Raw genomic sequence first — 24,718 nt, 5'->3', positions numbered from 1 at the left:
GTGGACTTGTAAAGTTATTAAAGCCTTCTGGATTATGATTTGGGGGAACATTCAAAAGGTTTTTAAAAGGAAGATTAAGTTTACTCCCCAACTGTTTCTTTTGGGAATTTTTGTGGACTTTAATGTTAAAGAAACTATCTTAATGTTGAATTTAATAACAGCAGCAAGATTACTGGTGGGTCAATATTGGAAGAAGGATACTCTGCCTTCTTTAGAAGAATGGGTATTTAAGGTTTCTAATTTAGCAGAAATGGATAAAATTTCTGCTTATTTAAAGGACCATTCACAAGAGAGATATTTTAATGTATGGAGAAGATGGATAGAATATGTTCAGAAGAAATATGGAACTACAAAGTTTCACTTATTCTATGAGTAATGATTTTGTTTATAAACTTATGATGTTAAAGTTTGAAGAGAATTAAGGGTTTTTATGATTTTGTTCATTGTATAATTAGTAAACTTAAATAGATTATGTTTAATATATTTTGCTCTGGGAAGTCGGGGGGGAGAGGGGTGGGGGGAGGGGGGTGGGGGGGTGGATGGGTTGAAGTTTAAGTAGTTCAGATAAAGTAGAAATAGTCTTATTGTATATAATATTAATGTTTTAATTTTGAGAGAGGAACTGCTCGGGCATTTCCCCTGGACCGCATCAAGAAGGAGGAGAAGAGGGTGAGAAGTATGTAGGAAGGTTGAGGTGAAGGAGGAGAGGGGGTGAGTGAAGAAAAAGAGGGAAAGAAGTAAGTTGGTTTGAGGTGGGATGCGATTTGGGGCAAAATGGGCGGGCAAGACCGAATGTGGTGTGTATCAATTTGTTTTATTTTTTATCTGAAGTATTTGTAAGATTGTTATGTATTGTAAAGTTGAAAATAAAAATTTTTACCAAAAAAAAAAAAAGTAATTCACTACAGTTGTTAAAATTAGTCACACAGTTCTTAAGTGAATCTGGCTTCCCTACTGACTTTGCTTGTTACAAGGTCACAAAAGCTGATCACATGATCCCGGGACACTGAAATCGTCATAAATAGGAGTCAGTTGCCAAGCGTTTGAATTTTGATCACGTGACCATGGGTATGCTGCAACAGTCCTAAGTGTAAAAACTGGTCATGACTCACTTTTTTCAGTGCCATTGTAACTTTGAACAGTCACTAAATGAACTCTTGTAAGTCGAGGACTATCTGTACATTATGCTCTATAGAGTTCTTTGGTCACAATTATATAAATGGGAATGTTAGCTGTTAAAGCAGAAAATAGGTTTTTCTTGGTGCAGATAACATCAACTGTGCTGTTTCTCATTTCAGCGTCCATTTCTATAGCCACTTAAAGTAAGAAAAATATGAAGATGTTGCAAAAAAAAAAAAAAAAGCAATCACAGCTAGGCAATCTTCATATTTGCAGTCTGTTAGCAGACTTTTTAAAAAGTAAGCTACTACTACAAACATAACATGATACTAATGCAAAATAAAGATGTATAGGATGAGGAGAAAAGAAGAAATGCAACTCACGTTAACGCATCAGAATAGTTATAATGAGGAGAAACGCTCAGAAACTTCTGAACTCCATCCATCACAGTAGCTGGGTCACTTCTTAATTGCTGTCCATCAATAATTAATAACTGTAGATATAACGCAAATTGTTTATTTACATATAAAACTCAAAGGAAGTATGAAATATTGCAGCATTATTTATGCTTTTGGAAAAAAGTTGGGATTGTCTCATTTTCCTTGCCATAGCAAGACAAACACATCTGTTGTGAAGTTTCAGGATTGCTTTGGACTATCTTGTCAAATTTGGTTTTCCCATACCATTAAATGAGCACGATCACAGCGATCAAATTGGACCAGGAATACTACTGATCACTGTGCCTCATTTCTTGAATACAGGGAGGATAATTCCGCCCTCCAACTTTAAAAAAAGGACCAAATAGGATAATCTTAAGATAGACCATGAGACAAAGTTGCATTAGGAAAAAAGTTTACTTATTATTTATTTATTTATTAACCTTGCTTGAAAAAGGAAGATACTCCTAATGCAGTGGTTCTCAACCTTTTTAATGCTGCGACCCCCAACCGGTCGTAAGTCGAGGACTACTCAACCGGTCGTAAGTCGAGGACTACTCAACTGGTGCAGCACCGTTTGCAGAAAGGGACTTTTGGCGGGCTCAGCAGGGCAGAGACAGCCTGGACAATTCCTATTGGCTTTTGAAAGCCAATAGAATTAGACTCTATTCAAGAAAGTAGCACAGCTAAGGAAAAGGGGGAAAAAATGGCGGACTGCATTGTTTGGCGACCCCCATGAAATGGTCGTTCGACCCCCAAATGGGGTCCCGACCCACAGGTTGAGAACCACTGTCCTAATGGCATAGACTTAAACTAAGAAAATTAAAATTTCCTGCTCTTGAATATTAAAATTTCTGAAATAAATAGAGTTTCCCAAATAAGTCTCAGAAACAGTACAATGAACTTTTGAATATGCCTTTAAGAATACATAAAATAATTTTTATTTAAAACATGAGACAAAATCCACACTCTACACAGCTCCGGATAACGCCAATTTTAGATTTGTTCCACAGAGTTTGTGAAATAATTTCAGTAAATGGAATCAGAAATGGAACCACTGATAGATGAACCAGATACTGACAACTTAGCTTGAGCTCAGAAGCAGAGCTGGGAACTTTGAATACCCAATTGCTTTAGGGATTTCAGTCTGAAAAGTCACTTTGCTGATTGAAAGCAATGATAAAATTATGAGTTCTACGGGTAATCAATAAGACTTTCCTCTTAAAATCCCTGAAGTCAATGTCAATCCCAGACCACAAAATTTCTCAGTTAAAATAGTATTATCCAAATTAAGCTTATCAACAATAAGCGAAGAGAAGACTTTTATGCCAGGTGAAAAAGTTATGTCTGCCTATCAGTTCTGTACATTAGTTTGCTTAGCAAGGCAAGATATCTGAACAGATGTGTGTGTGTGTACACAATATAGTCTAGTTTCCCTCACAGTTTAAGCAAGTTTATTATACAAAGTGAAAAGAGTCTAAAACTAGCCAGCCCACTGATCTGGCTGCTGGCCTGGCAAAGTGACAGCTGTGCAGATAAATTATCCAACTGGCTGACAGCAGCTCACTCTTTACTGTAAGCTCATGTACCACAAATGGAAGATCAAGCATCAGCCTTCAAAAAACCAGTAGAATATATGCGTCATGCACAATTGTTGATTGAGTTCAATTGGTTTGAAGTCATTAATTTCATTTAAGACTTCCTTCCTCTTTGATGCGACCAAAATGCAAACAATAAGAAATGGAACCCTCTTCCACCACCACCGATATGCTAAGCTCCCTTGGCCTCCCTGCCAATCTTCCTAATTCAAGATTCATCTATACTGGCGAAAATGCTTTTCCAAGCCAGATATATAATACTAGAAATTAGATATGCACATACATGTTATTCTTCTTTGAGGTTCACTGAATAGTTCATTTTGTTTCATGTCTTCTTTTCATTCTAACATAAGCATAATGGTTAGCATAAAATGACCTGCTAGAACAGTGATTCTCAACCTTTCTAATGCTGTGACTCCATAATACAGTTCCCCATGTTGTGGTGACCCCCAAGTGGGTGTGGCCACCAATAAGAGGGAGTACGACAGCTAGGGAAAAGGGAAAAAAATGGCGGACAGCATGGTTTGGCGACCCCCGTGAAATAGTCATTCGACCCCAAATGGGGTCCCGACCCACAGGTTGAGAACCACTGTGCTAGAAACTTGGATTTTGGATAAAATCCAATCCTTACCTAAGTCTCTTCCCTTGAAACGGCTAGATTTATTTTACAAAAATAGTTCGAATTTCCTCAGTACGTATCTCCAGCATTTAATTGGTAAGAGATCCCAATTCTTCTGAAAGTAATTCTACATTTTAGGACATAAATTAATTTCTGTGTCTAAAGTGCTTTGTGTTTTAAGAAAAAGAACAAGAGGCTTATCACTTCATTGTTAAAACATCTTACAATCCATTATTAAACATATTAAATATTACACAATTTATAAAGTAATGATGGACATTTATCACAGAAAATTATTTAGCGAAAAGCCAATTACCTGTGAAGAGGGGAAATATTTTAGCCACCTTTCTATATGGACAGCATACCAGCCAGGAATCAAGCATTTCTTCTGTAGGCCCTTTAATTCAGATGGTGCCCCATCATTCGAAGTAATTACTTCATAGAAATTGAACTTTAGAGCAATAGAGTCCTCATGAGAACGCTGATGCTAATTGGGAAAAATCCAAAGTTAAATAACCATAAAAGAAAGAGTAGCTGAGAATTTCCTAATACACTTTTAAAGAGTTTACTTGATTTTCCAGCTGCCCCGTCTAATGAAATATAATAAAGTATCTTACAGTAACTGGAAGACTAATAGGTTTGTCATGGCATACGTACCACAAAAATGATCCTATTATAAATGATAGTTTTTTAGATACCCAAGAGTCTTATTTTTTTCTACAATAACTTTACGATAATAAAAAAATAGATTGTGAGGCTATGCCTACATTTTGTAGCATACTTGTTTTGTAGTACCTACTGTTTTTTAGTAGGTACTACAAAACAGCGCTTACATTTTTCAGTGTCACTCTTTTTCAGTGACAAGCTGAATATAAAATGCTGCTGGTGACTTTTAAAGTCTTATGTTGATTCAATTTGAAATATCCCCTTTAAAAATTACATTTTGTGCAAAAGCTCCCTTTAACCTGAAGACCTTTGAGTGAACCTCTCTTTCAAACTTCTTTCTCTAGAGATATAAGATTATTATGTGTTTAAGGGATTTTTTTTCTGGAGTTCGGATATGTGTTCTCCTGACAAATTAATATTTCTTCTTACTTTTCTTCTTGTTTTCCTTGCAAAAGATTGCATGAAATGATTTTTGTGGTCCCTGACATCTCTACAATTCTGTGAAGATCATGCAGTCACATAAGGGAAATAACAGAAGAATTTTATTAAGGCTTTTATAAGTTTTAAATAATGCTGTTTTAATTAGATAGCGGTAACTGATTATCGCACAGTGCCTCAATAGAAGTCATTATCCTCAGTAATATGGGAACTAAGTGAGAAGGATTTAAAGAAATGAAAGAACTGGGAATTGCACGAAGTTGTAGATTTCAGACTGTCATCATCAATTAAACTCAAATGTCATTATCTGAGCTTCACTTATATTATAAATTAATACTGCAATAGAGCAGGAGGTTGCCACAAAAGCTTCACTCTAAAGAGAGAACTATGCAACATTTTGTTGCAGCGATATAGAGTCCATTGCTAATAGTTTCTTCCCAGGGCCTTCTGATAGCAATTGTGGAAAAAACTGGAAGTAGCGAGAATATTTAAAAATAAAAATATATACTTTTAGTATTATCCTCATGTAATCATATCTTATATTTTATAATTATTATTGTATAATCAATTGCCTGAGTAGATGCTTTGAGTATATAGGGAACATACAAGCCTCAGGTGGAGGAAGGGGGGAGAACAGGAGTTACCATGGGGCCCAGTGTGAGTCACCATCTAGGAATTGTTTTTAAGTACCTGTTGGTACCTGGTACCCCTACTGGATCTAACAGGTGTAGAAGATGGGAGACATCTCTTTTTTAGAAGTGATAAGCATGTACATATATGGTCTGAGTAAACAGCATAGTAGGGGAGGGATCTTATTAGTATAATGTAAGCAAACAGGGGCAGAGATAATGTATTCTGTTTAGGCGCTTCTGATAGATTGTAACCTCCAAAGCCTAAGCCAATGGGGCCATGGGGGAGGGAATGGGGCGTCGCGATAGGATGTATAATAATATGTGTTTTGGAATTTGGGGTGTGGGGTTCAGTGCTTGGCTACATTGCATTGCCTTCCTGAATCCACCACACTTTGCAAACCGTTATTTTTTTTAGACTTGGATGTGAAGTCTAATAAACTTCCTTTCTATTTGTAACTCAGAGTGGATTTCAATTTGTGACTATTTTTGTGTCTAACAATTTTGGTGCCGAAATCCGGGACTCAATGGGATTTCGTTTGGGACTCCCTAACTTGGAGGACAATGTGGAAAGCATGCCTTGTCGAGTTCGACAGTCCAGCTTCGAACACCAGGAGAGGTGGGTGCTGAACGAAACCTACAGCCCTATGAACCTAAATAGAAGTTGCAAATAGAAATGAAGGGTGAGGGAACCAGGAATAGAGATTGCCGGCCTCAGGAAAAACCGGGCAACTTTGTGCACGGACCTAGGTGAGTAAGATCTGGGGTGGCCAGATGAAAACCACCTAGGCGGTGGGGGAGGGCTGGGTAGGACTGTTTGAATCTGAGATCTGTGAGAGGAGTACATTAGACATCCCAAGTACCACAGGGGGTAGCAAGACGGTGTGGGAGCTGACCCTTTTTGCCATACCCTCATGAGAGGATTGGTGGAGAAAAAGGGAGAAGCAGGCACTTGGTGAAGCGAAAGTTGGTCTCATTAGGTTGGTAAGGATAAGATAACAGTACGGTAAACCAGTATGGGCAATTCTCGGAGTGTTCCCAGAAGGAAATGTGTGAAGAAAACTAGGAAGAATCCTAGGTTGAGCATAGATACAGGCAGTCCTTTAGGACTCCTACTAAGTAATTGGGGTAAGTTGCCTTATAATAAGATAATTGATAGATTAAATTTGACTAAAGATGATGTGGTGAATTTGTGTTGCTTTGTTTGCTGGGAGGAATAGGAGCCTGGCCCCAACAACAGCCAGAGAAGGAGGAAAGTGTATGTTCAGAGGGATACAGAGAAAGTAAGGCAGAAAGTAAGATGATGGTAGCAACAGTACAGCAAGATGAAGCTGGAAAAGCCTCCTAGAAGAGAGTTTGGGGATAAGAAGAGTAGGAGGGATGAAAGGAACCAGTATGTTAATGGGAGTAGAGGAAGGGGATTTGGAGGATTTCGGGGTGGATACCAGAATAGGGATAGAACGTGCTTTGGATGTGGAATGAAGGGCCACTTTTAAAAAAAGATTGCCCTAAACGCAAGAGAGAACAGCAAGTTTACTCAGTGTGGGAAGAAGAGGATAGTTTTTACTAGGGGAGGGAAAGGAGCTCATTGGCTTTTGAACAGCTCCTTGAAATTATAATAATAGTTATTGATTTGTCAAGAGAAAGTATGAAATGAAATATCTCTATGTGAAAGTGTTTATACAAGCAGTTTGAATGGAAGTGAATGTGTGGATATGCTGATCCTCTCTCTCTCTCTCTCTCTCTGTGTGTGTGTGTGTGGGTGGGTGTGTGGGTGTGTATGTGAGTTTCTCCCCCATCTAAACTGCAGATTTTATTGTTTTAGCAAGTGTTTGCATGAGAAGAGTTCCATGGAGAATGTATGAGAGAATTTATGGCAAATTCGTGTGAAGGAGAGAAAGCTATTCCCCCCCTTTTGTTTTCAGCTGGCTGTGTTGCTTTAAGAGTGAGAGACAGAAAGAAAAGGGGGGGGGCTGCTCGTTTTTTTTCTCCGCTTGGAATTCTGCTTTGGGAGGAAGGTGGGGTGGATGTGAAATTTAATACCCATTCTTATAGTAATGAAATATGAGAAGAACTTGAATACACCTATACTGTTGTTGTTTTATTTTTTATGTTTTTATGTCTGTGTTCAGGACACACTGATAACAACATAATATCTAGGAGATTGATAACAACATAATATCTAGGAGACTTGAAGGAACTGTAATTCAACCCTTGTTTAAAATGAAGGAGTTGAGAATAAATTTGGGATTATAAATGAACTATGTTGTTTTGAATAAAGATTTGTATGCAAACAAACTCAAGCAGGGTTTGGTGAGCGCTCCTTTGTTGGCTCTTTACTAAGCAATGTGTTTGTAAATACGGACAAAAGGAATGGCTAGGGGAGGAATAATTGATACTTTTCTATAGTTAATATGTGGTTGGTTATATGATATGTAGACAAATACATAAAATGCTCTATAACATCTAATGGTGAGGCTATTTCAATGCATTCAAGTTGATTTTAAATTATCTCAAGTAGGAAATTCCACAATATGAAAACTAATGACATATTTATAAAGAATTAGATACTGGGGCTGTTTTCTGCTTTGTCTTATCTCAGGAAACAAGGCTTGCTGGTCCAAACACCCCTTTTGAAATTTCCTGTCCACACGTTTGAGGTGGGACAGTGGATCCTGATCCGAACGTGGAAGGAGGAAAAACTGCAACCTAAGTGGGAAGGACCATTCCAGTGTTGCTGACCTCTGAAACTGCAGTCTGGACAAAAGAAAAAGGGTGGACCCACTACACACCGAGTGAAGGGACCAGTAGCTGAACCAAAAGAACAGTGGACCTGTGTTCCAAATCCAGAACCTTTAAAGATCACACTCAAGCGACAGTAATCGAATGTCCAAACCAGATCTATGACTGGGTGGAATTAGGGTTTGCTATTTTCCTTGTCTTGTGCCCAAAATCCCATGCCATGCTGATTGTTGTTGCTGTTTCCATTGTATTGACTGTGTAAGATGTACCAGATGTGAAGAACATTTTGGACCAAATGATATAGTACTCATTGAGAAGAAATTGAAACCTTTTGAGGAATATACTGAGATATTGACCGGAGTGGTAAGATATACTTTAAAAGATAACTAGTCCAGGACGAACAACGAGAGTGACTAAAATGCAAATCCTTAGTATTGTATATTTGTCCATGGTTATCTATCTTTCCCTTTCTAGAGAACGATATAGGAAAGCAACAAAAACAGAAGGATGTGAAGCCTGCATTACGAATGCCACCAAAGGAAACGCAGTAATTAAAACCTTGGTATGTCATACCCAAGCACCTAAGGGATGTATATTTCAATCTATGTGTCAATTAAATAACACACAATACTCAGTTTGTAAGGGAGAAGACAAGAAGATACAATGTTATGATCCATCAATGCCAACATATTTCAATATTAGTATATATGTAGGTCTAGCTAAAACAGGAGCAAAACAGAGATGTGAAGGTGAAGAAAGATTAATATATGTTAATTCCACAAAAATATTAGAAAAAGGGACAGAAAAGGCTTTAATATGGTTTGATACCTGTACAATATTAAGTTTATCTCCTCTTGCCACAAAGTGTGGGGACTCTAGTTGGATCTCAGCATATAAACAAAATCATAAATATATATGTCCCACTAATTTGAACTTTGCAAATGGGAACCCCAATCAATGGCCACCTTGTGGGGGATCTGTTAAATGTTGAGGGTGGAGTTGTGTGTGTGATTACACTGGAGGGGGTTATCCAAGATGTAGTGGTATTACCAAATTTAACAGAATATACGAAACTAATACGATGGAGTTGGAAATCACTAAGAACCATGCTGAAGTAGTAAGTTATGGATTTGGGATAGATATTCCATGTAATGTTGAAACAATGAGAGGAAAGGAGTGGACACCAGAAAAGATCGTGTGTGTCTATGGGCCTGCTACTTGGGCCGAAGATGGATCTTGGGGATATAGAACACCCATTTATATGTTAAACAGAATAATAAGATTACAGGCTGTATTAGAATTAGTTGGAAGAAAAATAGATACTGCTTTAAATATTTTGGCAAAAACTACTGATAAGCTTAGATTGGCTGTGTATCAAAATAGATTAGCATTAGATTATATATTAGCTAAAGAAGGAGGGGTATGTGGGAAGTTTAATTTAACTAATTGTTGCTTACAAATAGATGAAACAGGTACAGTGGTACAGCAATTAACCACTGAAATGAGAACTTGTACATGTTCCAGTCCAGACTTGGACTGGTCTTTTAGATGAAGGGGGATTTTTAGGGGGAATTTTTAGAAACTGGAAGCAAGCTTTATTCATGCTTATAATAATCATTATGGGATTAATATTTTTAACCCTGTCTCATCCCTCTTATTAAGAATATTGTTCAAAGAACTGTAGAAGGAATAATACACATTAATCAGAAGGAATCACTAGGGAGAAAAATATATAACCTTACACAAATCAATGAAGAAACTAATTTTGTAGAATATGAAAAGACCTTAGAAATACAAAGAAATTTGGAAAAATTTTAATGTTTTATTTTTAAAGAATGGGTAAAAAGAAAAAAGGGTGGATTGTGGAAAAAACTGGAAGTAGCGAGAATATTTAAAAATAAAAATATATACTTTTAGTATTATCCTCATGTAATCATATTTTATATTTTATAATTATTATTGTATAATCAATTGCCTGAGTAGATGCTTTGAGTATATAGGGAACATACAAGCCTCAGGTGGGGGAAGGGGGGAGAACAGGAGTTACCATGGGGCCCAGTGTGAGTCACCATCTAGGAATTGTTTTTAAGTACCTGTTGGTACCTGGTACCCCTACTGGATCTAACAGGTGTAGAAGATAGGAGACATCTCTCTTTTAGAAGTGATAAGCGTGTACATATATGGTCTGAGTAAACAGGATAGTAGGGGAGGGATCTTATTAGTATAATGTAAGCAAACAGGGGCGGAGATAATGTATTCTGTTTAGGCGCTTCTGATAGATTGTAACCTCCAAAGCCTAAGCCAATGGGGCCATCGGGGAGGGAATGGGGCGTCGCGATAGGATGTATAATAATATGTGATTTTGGAATTTGGGGTGTGGTTCAGTGCTTGGCTACATTGCATTGCCTTCCTGAATCCACCATGCTTTGCAAACCGTTATTTTTTTAGACTTGGATGTGAAATCTAATAAACTTCCTTTCTATTTGTAACTCAGAGTGGATTTCAATTTGTGACTATTTTTGTGTCTAACACAATGATAGCAGACAAAAACCACATTATTTGCTTCATCTGTGTAATTTATTACATTAAATAAAGCACTAGAAATAGTTAGCTTGCTGTGAAAGTGATGGCTTTGGTTTGATTTCTTATACTTGTGAACTCACCATTTTCATTCCAAGAATCTTACCTGATACCAGGAATATGCTCTGTCGGATGGATTGATGAGTATGGTGATGATTTTTGCTTTGGGTATCAAGGACGCTGCACGTTTGGGAGCATCTTCAGAATGGAAATAGTTGGCGCTTTTCTCAAACAGAATATCAGCGGTGATATTTGAAGGGGTAGGAAAAAAATTCATATACCTGCAAGTAAAAATACAAAATCAGCAATTATGAGGGTTAAAAAAAAACATTTTTTCACCTTGCCAAAATAAACTTTTGAAAACATAAGTAAGGGGTGTATCTATCTAAGTGAAAGTAAATATAATTGTATGATCTCAGGTGCTATTATTTTGAGAAGAAGAAGTCCTTATTAAAGCAGAGTATATTGTACAATTTCTCTCATTCTAGACCAGGGGTAGGCAACCTGGCTCTTTTATGACTCGTGGACTTCAATTCCCAGAATTCCTGAGACAGCATGGGTGTCATGCCCTAGATCAGTGTTTCCCAAACTTGACAATTTTAAGGCATGGGGACTTCAACTCCCAGAATTCCACAGCCAGCATTGCTGGCTGTGGAATTCTGGGAGTTGAAGTCCTCATGCCTTAAAATTGTCAAGTTTGGGAAACACTGCCCTAGATCATGGGTGTCAAGCTTGATCGTGTCACATGATGTGCCTGGCTGAGGAATTCTGGAAGTTGAAATCCACAAGTCATAAAAGGGCCAAGTTTGAAGATCCCTGATTTACAGTATGTTATTATATACAATATGTTATGACTTTTTAATGTGGAACTGTCCATGTATGTTTCTCCCAAGTTCCATACCAGTTGTATTATAAATACTGAAATATTAGTATTATTTTAGATTTTATTTTCAACTATTCTTTGAAGCTAATTCTCTCCTTCTAATACATTTATTGATGTATTTAATGGATTGATTCTCAGTACCCATATATACTGCAAATAGCATCTTTAAAATAGCCTTTTTCATTATCCTCTTTAACATCTTGTCATGTAAAATTAAAAAACAACAACGCTGCGATAATGTAAGTTTGCTGGTTCCACTATTCTCCTCAACTACATAGTAATATTTTTGAAATGAGGCAGAAGACCAGACAAGCACATTCTAAATATAGATGTTTCATTAAGTTACATTCATATGATAATTCTGATTAATTTTACTTACTTTTCTTAAATATTTTCAGCCTATAACTTTTTTTCTTTATTACTGTTATTTATATGTCATTTAAAACATCCAATTAAAAACAAATGGAAAGAGATGAATAACAAACAAGTTATACAGCTTTTTTCCGAATGGCATTTGATTATAAAGAATACAAATATTGGCATTATAATGTCAAATAAAGAAAATCATACTTAGATAAAAATCTCATCGGTGTGACCTAATTGCTAACTGATACATATTGCACTGTGCACAGAAAATTCATCTAAAAATAATTTAGGTATCGCAAATACTTCTATAATGAGTCCTCTGAGATTCAGTATATGCTAAAAACTTTCGTCTTTTTATTCTTACCAATCAATTCCCTTATGATAGTTGTTTCCATTAAAGAACTGAACTTCCTCAAAGGTTTTTGGGTTAGGAAGATTACTAATTATGGAGGGATTCATAAGGAGAAATAAATAGAGTGCTGTTGTTCCTACAAGGAAAAGAAAACAGTCAGGAATATATAATAATGCAGAAAAAGCCATATTTAATTTAAAGAGGGATTAAAAACATAAAAAATGGCTTTCAAGAAATATATTCCAACAGGAAGAAAAAGTCCCACTTATGGAATGATATATTAATTTTATGTAAGTTTATGTGAAAGACTTAAGTTGTTTCTTAAAATTGTCTACACATTTATAATAAAACTTTGCTAATGTTAGGAATTTATATTCATTACATTGTACTAGCAAATATTTTATATTGATCATTATAAAATTACTATTACTATTATTAAAGGAAAACAGTCATAGTATTGGCAAAACAATGTTAGTTTGGGGGTCCTGGGAAAAAGCCTAAATTGCTTGTCATGGCTTTTCCACTTCAGTAGGCTTACAAAATCAATGCATCCTAGACAAAATTGTTTTACTATTTTTAAAAGCAATTATTGTTGTTGTTTCTGTTTTTTTTTACTGTATAATTCTCTTACCTGTTTTTTGGGGTCCGATCACAAGAAATTTTGGTAGGTGACCACAAGTTTTGTCTCTAGACCAGATATCACGATGACGTCTGTCATCACATGGATTCTGAAAATTAAAAAGACTAAATTACTTTGAGATAATTTTCAAATATTTAATATTCTGTCCAACTGAAAAGTTCTTTGGAGCAAATGGTTGCTTTTTTGTAGAAAAATCAAAGATACTCTACTTCAGAGATACATGAATTCCTGATTTGAATTCTAAAGCAAAATAATAATATAACAATATGAGGACCAATATCTTGGACTCCATTATGTTTATGTAGAAAAGGATTGTCAAAAATAATATTGTATTGGAGATGTAATAAGGTGAATGTTTGTTTAAAATACATATTATTACAGTGTACTATACTAATTAAGTTTTAGGACAAAGTATTGAAGTACATAAATATTTGTGTGAAGAAACAATAATATTCTTTCACACTACAGTAGTGGCCAAAATTGTGGAAACCTTTTGGGAAAAGTGTATTTTTGAGGTTTGATGGCTAATAACACTACTTTTTTTGGGGATTAGTACCATAAAATTATATATCAATGGAAAGATAATTTAATCAAGAATGTAATACAACAAAGGTTGTTCAATTATTTGTACTGTATTCTATGAAAAGTTATAGCCAAATAACCAGAAAAAGGAAGCACAACTTGCTTAGGTTCATACCAGGTAGCTTTCCTTCATCTGATTGTAAGCCAATGAGCATGAGTGTTTAGAGAGCCAATCGGGTGTCATCTTATTTTGGCAATGAGCTAATCAGATCACAGTAGGATTCAGTTATTGATATCATGTACTGAAGCTAAGAGGAGGACATTTGTCAGTGTGTTATGTGATCGCTATCAAGTTGGTTGGGTTTTTTTGTGTTCTTTCATTTAGTGAGCTTGTAAAACGTAATAAAATTAAAGTACCGTAATGGTGCAAAGAGTTGACTGGTTGCCCAGAAAGTGATGTAAAATAGTATTATTAAGTGAACAAGGCTACAGTTATAAAGAAATTAGAAGAAAAATTGGTGGAAACTTAACCAAAGGTGGCATTTCTACTGTACACTTTTCCACAATTTTGGCCACTCCTATATTGCAGTACTTGGATTTTGACAACCAGACAATATAAATAGATTTCTGGTGCCATTTAAATATCTGTATATTTTCTTTTAAAAATCTGGTTATCACATGGAAACTACCTTTAAATACACAGTAGGGATTAGAAGGACAGGTCTATTAATTTCCATGTGTGCATCCTCCATTACAATATTTTTCCTTTGGTATAAAGAGTGTCTTCTAGGCTGTTTCTTATTCTTTAGAAAATATGAAAAGGTGTCAGGAACCTTCCTCACATTCATTGTTTAAAGCCTAATTATTCTATAACATAGTTGTCTACTTTATTTCATTGTTAATTCACTTCATAGCTAATTCATCAAAACAAGTTACTGCAAAGCAATACAGTAGGAAAACAAAAGCTTTTTTCTTTCTCATCTTGACTTCTTTTTTTTTTTTTCATTAATATCAACCAAGCTGAGAGCTGATACTTTAGAGCAGGGCTTTTCGACCTTTCCACCCATTGTACCACTTTTAGGATATGGCAACATCTGAGTACCACCAGTTACCTAGCAAGATGTCAAAAACCTGATGACCAAAAAAAAAAAAAAAAGGAAAAAAGTGATAAAGTACAGGTAGTCCTCGACTTACAACAGTTTGCTTAGTGACTGTTTGAAGTTACAATGGTACTGAAAAAAGTGCCCCCCAAGCCACAGCTGAGCAAGGCACCTGCCTGTCCATCCGGCTGCGCTCTTCCTCCTGTCTGAAGTTTTCATTGTTGTGAGCATTTCTGTTGAGAATTGGCAGTGGGGGTGGGGTGGGGGGGTGTTTGGTTTCCCCCTTTCTGCTGGGTGGTTGCAGCAGGTTTTGGTCACTTCACATGACCCTGGGACACTGTGACCACCATAAATATAAATCAGTTGCCAAGCATCTGAATGTAAATCACAAGATCCTGGAGATGCTGCAACATTCCAGCTGATCGGCGCTTCTTCTGGGCTCAGCAGAAGCGCCAGGATCAGCGCCGAGCTCCAGCTGCAGCCTGGCGCTGATCCTGGCACTTCCACTGAGCCCTGACAGCCCCCAAAAAGCACCGATCAGCTGGGAAGCGGCACTGATCCTGGTGCTTCTGCTGAGCTCTGACAGCCCTGCAACTCCAGCCATCTCTCACTCAGGCTTGTGCGGTGCTGCCACCGGTTCAGCTCATTCCCCTCCCCCATTACCACTTTTCTAGGATGGTCACGTGCCACCTGCCAGGTGCAATATACCACAGGTGGTACCCGTACCACTGGTCGAAAAGCCCTGCTTTAGAGCCTGATTTTTCGGGTAGGTGTTAATGAAGGTCATGTAACCATCAGTTTCTTCTCTGCCAAGCAATGTGCTCTTAGAAAATCATGCTGATTTTGAAAAGGAAATTAAATGAATCTATCAAGCTATGTAAAACAGATTAAAATGTCTTTTCTATTTTTCTTTATTTTTTTTTGGCCAAGCGGTCCTCACTGCAACAATATTGCAAATAAATATTGGGATCATGCTGTTCAATCAAATAGATCTTACCAGTGGTGGGATTCAAATATGTGAACAACCGGTTCTCTGTGTGGATGCCACTTCCGGAAGTCTGTTCTGGGCCTGGGCAACAAAAAATTAACTACCAGTTCTGCCAAAGTGGTGCAAACTGGCTGAATCCCACCACTGGTTCTTACCTGCCAGAGTGGGTTCTTCTGTTCTGGAAAGAGCTCAAAATATTTGTGAGCCAATTGAATTGGACGTAGTGTCTGCAGCTTTAGGTTGGTCCAGCTTTGCACAAAACTGGCCAGATTGACAAATGTGTATAACCCCAGTCGGTCATTCCCATAGTTAGACAAGTGGGTCATGAAGATACTGATCTGAAAATAAACACACAAATGTTAGTGACTTGTAATAGCAGGAGGATGTCACTGGGTGGCATTAGGTATATTTCAGATCTGGATATGTATAATTGCCTGTTTTTAAAGGGATCTACTAGCAATTGCTATTCAAAGGTATGCTGTGTAGATTTTAATAGATGTATTCTGTTAAAATTGAAACAATAACAAAAGAGAATAGCAATATTCTTTGTATGTTGTCACATATAGCTTGGATCGCCAAGAAATTTTCTTTTACCTTCACCCCTGAGAATTACTTGCATTTTCTAAATTTCTCACAGTCTGAATTTTTAAAATGCTCCCATAATTGGATTGTTACAGAAAATCCAGACAGAGCCATAATGCATTCACTTTCCACACTTTTGATGGTTATGATATAATAGAAACTCACAGAATTTGTTTACACTTCTGAAAAGTATAATTTGTCTTCAAAAGTATTTCTCTTTGCCCACATATATTTTTAAAATTCAGTTTGGCCCTAAAGTGAAGGTCTGTTTGATTTTCTCAAAGTTGATTTACTCTTTTAAAACTCATAGTAAGTGATAAGGTGTCTTCCAGATTTATATGATACACAAACTTTTGTTTGAAGGAAATATGTCTTCTATCTTTTCTACAATGTTATTTTATTTACTTTTGAATGATTACGGCTTTCCGAAGAGTATAATGGAAAATAACTTTCATAAAGGCAAAGTTACTACTTTATTAAGAGATGTTCCTTATCTAATCTAAGGATTTATTGTAAGATTGATCAAAATCAAGGTATATATCGGAAATAAACAAATTGCAGCATTCTTAAAATTAACAGGATGTAATTATAAGACTCTGCTCTGCTTCATTCACTTCTATTTAAACAAAAATATGCCTTTTTAATGGAAATACAAATTAATGCCACTATTGCAATAATAGCAAAGTAGCAATTAAAAATTTGTAGCAGTTATACCGTTACGGCATTGTTTGGAAACTCCTAACATAATAACTTCCTAGAAGGAATGTTATTGTGGGAACCATTTCTCCTACTCACATATAGGGAGCATAAGGAATTCTCTGATATAACATTTTACTCCAGTGTACTAATCAAATCTCAACATGGAAAACAAAGGAACATAGCTGTATTTCTCCATACATTCAACATTTATCAGGAAGAACAATTCTGTTTGTGTCGGACCTCATCTGTCCACAGCAGCCATCTTTCCAAGACAAATAACTGTACTTTAAAGATGTTCTGTTGATGATTAGAAAAAGAAAATCTCACTATGATTTATATGAATGGGCAACCCCTTCCCTTTTTAATAATAATAATATTAATATAATAATAATAATGGTAATAAGCTGAAGTTTTAAAAACTGTTTAGGAAATTTCTCAGAGTGGGGAAGTATGGATGTCATGGACTTATCTTTGTCTATCACATTGATTGTGCTTGAATTATCCTTGGTAGCATTGCATTCGTGAACATAACTAAGTACTGTATAAGAACATTTGCTCAATTGATACAGATCTTACTCAGCATGATTACATCTGGATGATTTAAGGAAAACTATAAATAACATAACTACAGTACTATTCCTTAGCAAGAAGTGAGTCTGAATATGAAAACATACAAATGCATTTTAAAGGAAGCAGTATATGTAACTGGCTGTCCTTTTTATATATTTAAATGTAGAACCTGTTTTCCTTCAGAGATTCAACTGGAGTGCACCCTGTATCAATTTTCACCTCTTTCTTCTACAACTAAATAATATTTTGGTGATTCCAGCATTTAGCATTAATGATTCAAATGGGAAAAAAAATCACTCTCTGCTGTATTTTTAACATTATAAACAACCTTCCTTTGTAGTGCACGTTCAGGAGACACGAGAAAGGAGTCTCATTGTCTATACATGTAGAGCTGTCATGGTTGTTAGGTTCTGTAAGAATGCAGCTTCAGTCCTTAGGATTACCTGGGCAACAGGAAACAGTTTTTCAGCACAAATCTAGGTGTTAGGTTATTTGTGTGTAATTGTGGAGGGATCTGAACAAAAGAATGGACCACTCATATGTTTCTTTTCAAGTGGTTGGGGATATGAACTGTTTCATTAATACATTTTCCTACTCCCACCAGTGTTAGCAAGAAGACAGTCACAGGGCTTTTATAACATTTCTATGTTCTACATTTTTCAGGATATGTAGTTCGGGTATGCAGTGCCTCATAGGGCAGTGGTGGCGAACCTATGGCACGCGTGTCAGAAGCGGCACTTGGAGCCTTCTCTGTGGGCACACACGCCGTCACAACAGCCCTGCCTCCTTCTGCAGCCCCATCTTCACCATCAGCCCTCCTGGAAGAGAGTCGCCCATGGGCACAGTCCGCTTGGAGCAGCGCAGCCAAGGACATAGCTGGCAGCAGGGACAAGACTCCGCGCTTGTGCCCAATAGGGTGTAGATGATGCTGCGGGGTGTGGGCAGAGGACATGGCTGCCATGGCGCTGCAGGGCTGCCTGGGCAAACTACTGTGGTGGGCCATGGAGGCGGTGCATGGCCCTACGGGCGGAGCAGGCAGGGTGGGAGGTAGAGCGGGGGCGGTTTTGGGGCACTCGGTGTATAAAAGGTTTGCCATCACTGTCATAGGGCATAACAAGTGGTGGGATTCATATATGTAAACAACTGGTTCTCTGTGTGGATGCCACTTCCGGAAGTCCATTCTGGGCCTGGGCAACACAAAATTAGCTACCGGTTCTGCTGAAGTGATGTGAACCGGCTGAATCCATTGGGCATAATATATGAAGGCACAACCAAGTATATCTCTTGAACTCCTTAAGCCAAATATTTTTTTTGCTGAGATCACGTACTACCTGAACAGAATAATGGGTGTGCATGGGAAAAGACATGGCTGTTTTAAGGAGTCTATTTTCATGTCTGAAAATAGCAGCAGAAGTCCCTTTCTGCTTTTGAATTGAATTGTGTGGCCCTGATGTATAGCTTTGCTTTAAGTGTTTCTTGGACACAAAGTTAAATTGAAATCTGGCAAACCTGCCATAACTTAAGAGTTGCTTTTACACCATCCCTTTCTGCTTTCTAGAATAACCACAAGATAGAAGCTACGTGTTTTCCATTTTCACTCCTACACTTCCTGCCAATGTGCCAGTTCTTTTACAGTGGGTTTAATAGTGTTTAAAAACATGTCCATCAGTTTGCTAAATTATTTAAAAAGCTTTTAGTACATCCATATGGTGAAGATGGAAGGAACTTAGAAGGAATTTCCCTCATGACCTATTCTTAGCTCTATTAGTGCTGAATGCACTTTATTTCATAAAAGGTCGTTCAGGCTGTTTTCATCTTGCATCTTTGACTCTCTTATAAGCAATACTTAATGAGTTTGTAGTCTTTTTTTTTTTTAAAAAAAAAAAAAACAGCTGAAACATTAAGACTTGGTGTAAATTCACTTGAAAGAATGGCAGTATCATGATTACCCATGAAATCACTTTAGGATCATTTTTGATTTAGCTCTCTATAAGTAATCTCAACCGAAGGAAATGAAAATATTTCTAAAATGTATTTTAGAATTTGTCAAGAAAATAGCTCTTAGATAATAATTTAAATATTTTATTTATTTTTTAAATAAATAAATATTTATAAACAAAACAAACACATACATATAAGTTTTAGCTTTCCACCCATTATCTCAAAACAGTGTTTAGTTAGTCATATTTCAAACATACTTTCAGGATATGTTGCCATAGTACTTTTTTTACAAAACTCTTTTGTATATAAAACAATTATAATTGTAATATTTACAATTTATACAATATTTACATGAGCCGTGGTGGTGCTGTAGTTAGAATGCACTATTTACATGAGTTGTGGTGGTGCAGTGGTTAGAATGCTAACTCTGCCAACTGCCACGAGTTCGATTCTCACCAGACCCAGATTGTTGGGGGCAATATGTTGATTCTGTAAACCACTTAGAGAGGGCTGTAAAGCACTGTGAAGCAATATATAAATGCTATTGCTATTTCCTGTTAGATTTTCCTTTCTTTTTCATATATGCTTCCTTGATTTAAGGATAATACTTCCTGCTGAATATTATCTGAACTGTCTCTATGTCCCCATTATATATTCTAATTATTTGGCTTCAGGACAAGACAGTGCAGACAATTAGAGTTAGTATTTGGATGGTGGCTGCTTCCTGCCAAGTTTTAAGACATATTTCTGGCCATCAGACCTTAACAAAGATAGTATCAAAAAGCAGTAATTAAATAGTGATGATTCTATCTGTAGTTTAACTAGAAACCCACTTTTGTCTCAGCGTTACTGGAGTTCCTGCTACAATATAAAGGCAATGTTTGGTATAGTTACCTAATATCACTTTATTCAAAAGAACAGTATGAAAAACTTTAAATATGTAGAATTTATGGATCTTTATATTTCACTTATTTTTATGGAAACAACATAAAATCAAAGGATCATAGTTAGTGATAATATGATCCATCAAATCCAATTTCCTGTGCTAAACTCAAATAAACTTAATAGGAGGTAGTCATCACCTCTTTGGTTAATTATTCCACCTTTCTGCTTGTCTTAACATTAGGAAGTTTTTCCTTAACATTCAAGTAGAATCTTTTTCCTGTAAATGAAATAAATTATTCACTCTCTTGTATTCTGGGATGTATTCTTCTCTTTGATATTTATTCATTATATCTATATGTCTGCCCATCGCATAATCAAATGATTCTTGGCATCATACAGCAAATAAAATGTTAAAATTATAAAAGGCACAAAAATGAAGAGAGATTGGATGAAGACCAGCTGTTAATTATACTGGAGCTATTCTCAATATTTTGCCAGTTTCCTATGGTCTCCATGTCTGGTGACATTACCAGATCTTAAGAACTAGCCTCATTTCAAGGGAAAGAATGTTCTATAAAATGGAGCAGGAAAGATCCAGTGTGGAGTTCTTTAACCAACGGGACTGACATTATGCCCGCTTTGCTAGATCTGGGTGTCAGGTGGGAGCAAGAGATAAGTAGAAGTGGTCCTTTAAATAACCAGTCCCACCCCATGCAGGGTTTTCAAAGTTAAAATCAGCACCATGAATTAGTCCCAGAAGCAAATATGTAAGCAATTCAACTCACAGAGCAGATGTACAATATCACATGTGTTCTTCTAGAAACACACATAAATGCTTACATTGCTGCATTCTCTGCCAACTGAAGCCACATGACACATGACACTTCACTGATAGTTAGAGAAAAATAGAGAAGTTCTAAAATTTAGAAATTCTGATATTTAAGAAGAATATAAAAAGGCTTGTTTTAAAAGATATTTCAGCTTTAATTCATGCATTGCCTTTTGTTGTTTGAGGTTCTCCTGACTCTCTTTCTGAGAATGGAACATCTCCACTCATCTTTCTCTGCTTTCTTTCTCTCATTCGTTTCATTTTTACTACTTACATTTGTTGTGGAACCTATTCATTCATTCATTCATTCAATAAAGGCAAGTCACCCCAACAAACTTACTTCCTAACACTCACTCAATTTTGTATCCGGTCCATATGCATTCAATATCCCTATATTTTTTTATCTATTTCTTATTTTTTGCTCCAAATATGCTTTTTAAATAACCCATTCTCACTGCATACAAACTATTCTTATGTTTTTTAAAAACATAACCAATTCTGTCTTCTATATAACAAGGAGTGGAAGTATCTTTTAATATATGAAATTTTTGCTAATTTAATGAATGAATTTTTTGCTAATCAGTTAACTAACATGTGTATGAAACATACGATAATAGTAATGGGGGACTTTGACTACCCTGACATCAACTGGGAGGCAAATTCTGCAACAAATGGGACATTAAACAGATACCTGTCTAACGTAGCTGATAATTTCATCATCCCAAAGCTGGATGAAGCAACTACAGGAACTACTGGACCTTATTCTTACCAACAGAGAAGAAGTGGTAGAAGCAACTGAAGTTGCAAGAACTTTAGGGGACAGTGACTATGTCATATTAGAATTCAATATAAAAGAGACACAAGCAACAGAACATAATCTAGCCAGTGTCTTAAACTTTAAAAGACTGATTTTAACAAACTCAGAGAAATCTTGGAAAGAATCCCATGGATGAAAATCCTTAAAGGGGAAATCAACTCAAGAAGCTTGGGAAACTCTGAAAATTACGATTATAAAACCTAGTCCAGTTCAATACCACTAAAAAATAAAAAAAACCCAACATGGTTGCACAAAGAACTCTCAGACCAACTGAGAGAGATAAAAAGAATAAGTATAAAAAATGGAAAAAGGGGCACATACTTAAGGCAGAATACCAACAAATAGCCCAAACCTGCAAAGATAAAGTTAGGAAAGCTAAGGCTTTGAACGAAGTAAGACTTGCAACAAATTTAAAAAACTGTATAAAAAAGTTTATTTCAACACATAAAAAACAAGAAAAAAGTCAAAGAAACAAAAGGTCTACTAATGGCAGAAGATAGCAAAAATGTAACAGGTAGTAGAAAGAGAGCAGAACTGCTTAATTCATACTTTACATCTGTCTTCTCACAAATAGGAGATGCTACTCAACTTACCAAAACCAAAACCGTAAATTACAGGTTAGGAGTGCAAATTAAAATATGCAAATATTAAGGCAGGAGAACACCTGTCAGCTCTAGACAGATTCAAAACATGGACTCCTGATGGACTACATCATAGAGTTCTGAAAAAACTGGCAGACGTGATTTCAGAACCATTGAAATTTATCTTTCAAAGTTCATGGGCAAGTGGGGAACTACCAGAGAACTGGAAAAGAGCTGATGTTGTTCCCATCTTCAAAAAAAGGAGAAAAAAAAAACAGATCCAAAAAATTATAGACCAATTAGCCTGACATCAATATCTGGGAAGATCTTGGCAAAGATAATCAAGCAACAAATCTGCAAATACCTGGAAGCAAACAATGTTATAACTAGAAGCCAACATCTGTTTCTCAATAACAGATCATGCCAAACAAATCTTATTTCATTCTTCAACAAAGTGACTAAATTAGTGGTTCAGCAAAGTGCTGAGGACATAGTATAGTTAGATTTCAATAATTTATTTGATAAAGTAGACCACGACCTACTTCTTGGCAAAAATATGGGATAGACAGCACCACCTCCAGATGGGTTTGTAATTAGCTGACAAATCGTAATCAGCATGTAACCCTCAACAGGACTATATCTACATGAAGGGAAATAAGCAGTGGGGTACCCAAAGGTTCTGTTGTAGGCTCCGTACTTTGCAATGTTTTCATAAATGATCTAGATGAGGGAATAGAAGGCAAATGCATCAAATCTGCAGACGACACTAAGCTGGCCGAAACAGCCAACACCCCAGGAGACAAGCTCAAGATCCAAAAAGATCTTGAGAGACTTGAACATTGGGCCCTATTGTAATGAAATAAATGTAAGATTTTACACTTAGGCAAGAAAAACTAACTGTACAGGTACACACTAGGTGAAACCTGGCTTAGTGCCAGTAATTGTGAGAGGGATTTTGGAGTCCTAGTGGACAATTACTTAAATACGAGCCAACAGCAACAGCAGCCAAAAAAAGCCAATGCGATCCTAGGCTGCATTAATAGAGGGACAGAATCAAGATATACAGTATGTGAAGATCTAGTACTGCTTTACAAAGCCTTAGTAAGACTACATTTGGAATATTGCATCCAGTTCTGATCACCACAATATAAAAAAAGATGTTGAGACTCTGGAAAGAGTGCAGACAAGAGCAACAAGAACGATTAAGGGGCTGGAGGCTAAAATATATGAAGAATGGTTACAGGAATTGGGTATATCTAATCTAATGGAAACAAGGACTAGGGGAGACATGATAGCAGTGTTCCAATATTTGAGGGGCTCCTACAAAGACAAGAGGGTCAAGCAATTTTCCAAAGCACCAAAAAGCAAGACAAAAAACGATGGATAGAAACTAAGAGAGAACCACTTAGAACTAAGGAGAGAGTTGGATTAGAAGACCTCCAAGGTCACTTCCAACTCTCTTGTTCTAGGTCTTCTGTTCAGTGCTAGTTTTGCTTATTTCTATGAATGTTCATTTCTCACAAGACACCACATATATCTAATCCCCTACCAGTGTTTGTATAGCTCAACATTTCTTTATCCATTTCCCTATCTTTAGTAAATGTTCTATTAAGGTATTCAAAGGTATCTGTCTACTACTTGAAATTATTTGTTTTCTTTATTTTCCAAATACAATTATTTTGGACTATCCTAGGTTGATTTTCAGTTTTTCAGTCCACATTAATATTGACCTACCTAAATTTTGTTGCAAATTGTTCGTGTTTTCAGCCCACAACACATCATTTCATACAAAAAGTATACATATATGCATGAGTTCCTACCTACTACAGTTCTAATATTATAAGCATTCCTTATATGATTATCTATAAATATACTAACAACCAAGTTTATTTTTCTCAAACACCAATTTTTTTCCACCTCCACTTGTTGGATGATTGGGTGTCTGATTATTATTGCAGCTCTTAACACAACAAGGATAATTTCATGACAAATAAATGTCTTATTCCTCACTGCAAAAAAGGTAATTTTAGAGGTGTTTTATTAGCTTATCTTTAATTTTTTTATGAACTTGCTCTTTATAGTCTTTGGAACAAGGGAGATGAATTGAGAAACACATTGTAGGAAACCTTGTAGAC

At 36.4% G+C, this 24,718-nt stretch overlaps 1 protein-coding gene across 3 annotated transcripts in view; it reads right to left on the bottom strand.

Moving 5' to 3' along the window:
• The window catches only part of NDST4 (N-deacetylase and N-sulfotransferase 4), a 144,414-nt gene that overhangs the window by 8,474 nt on the left and 111,222 nt on the right, over positions 1–24,718 (bottom strand). For all 3 annotated transcript variants that reach the window (XM_039346990.1, XM_039346991.1, XM_039346992.1), the window contains 6 exons: positions 15,835–16,017; positions 13,061–13,157; positions 12,442–12,565; positions 10,935–11,109; positions 4,090–4,260; positions 1,503–1,612 (listed from right to left, as the gene is read on the bottom strand). In XM_039346990.1, coding sequence (XP_039202924.1) covers positions 1,503–1,612; positions 4,090–4,260; positions 10,935–11,109; positions 12,442–12,565; positions 13,061–13,157; positions 15,835–16,017 — 860 coding nt within the window. The remainder of the gene's footprint in view (positions 1–1,502; positions 1,613–4,089; positions 4,261–10,934; positions 11,110–12,441; positions 12,566–13,060; positions 13,158–15,834; positions 16,018–24,718) is intronic.

The sequence above is a fragment of the Crotalus tigris genome, unplaced genomic scaffold (genome assembly GCF_016545835.1).
Source record: "Crotalus tigris isolate CLP2741 ecotype Arizona unplaced genomic scaffold, ASM1654583v1 scf7180000018043.2394770, whole genome shotgun sequence".
NCBI lineage: Eukaryota > Metazoa > Chordata > Lepidosauria > Squamata > Viperidae > Crotalus > Crotalus tigris.
The sequence above is the reverse complement of the archived record's forward strand: the minus strand, read 5'-3'. Positions and strand labels throughout refer to the sequence as shown.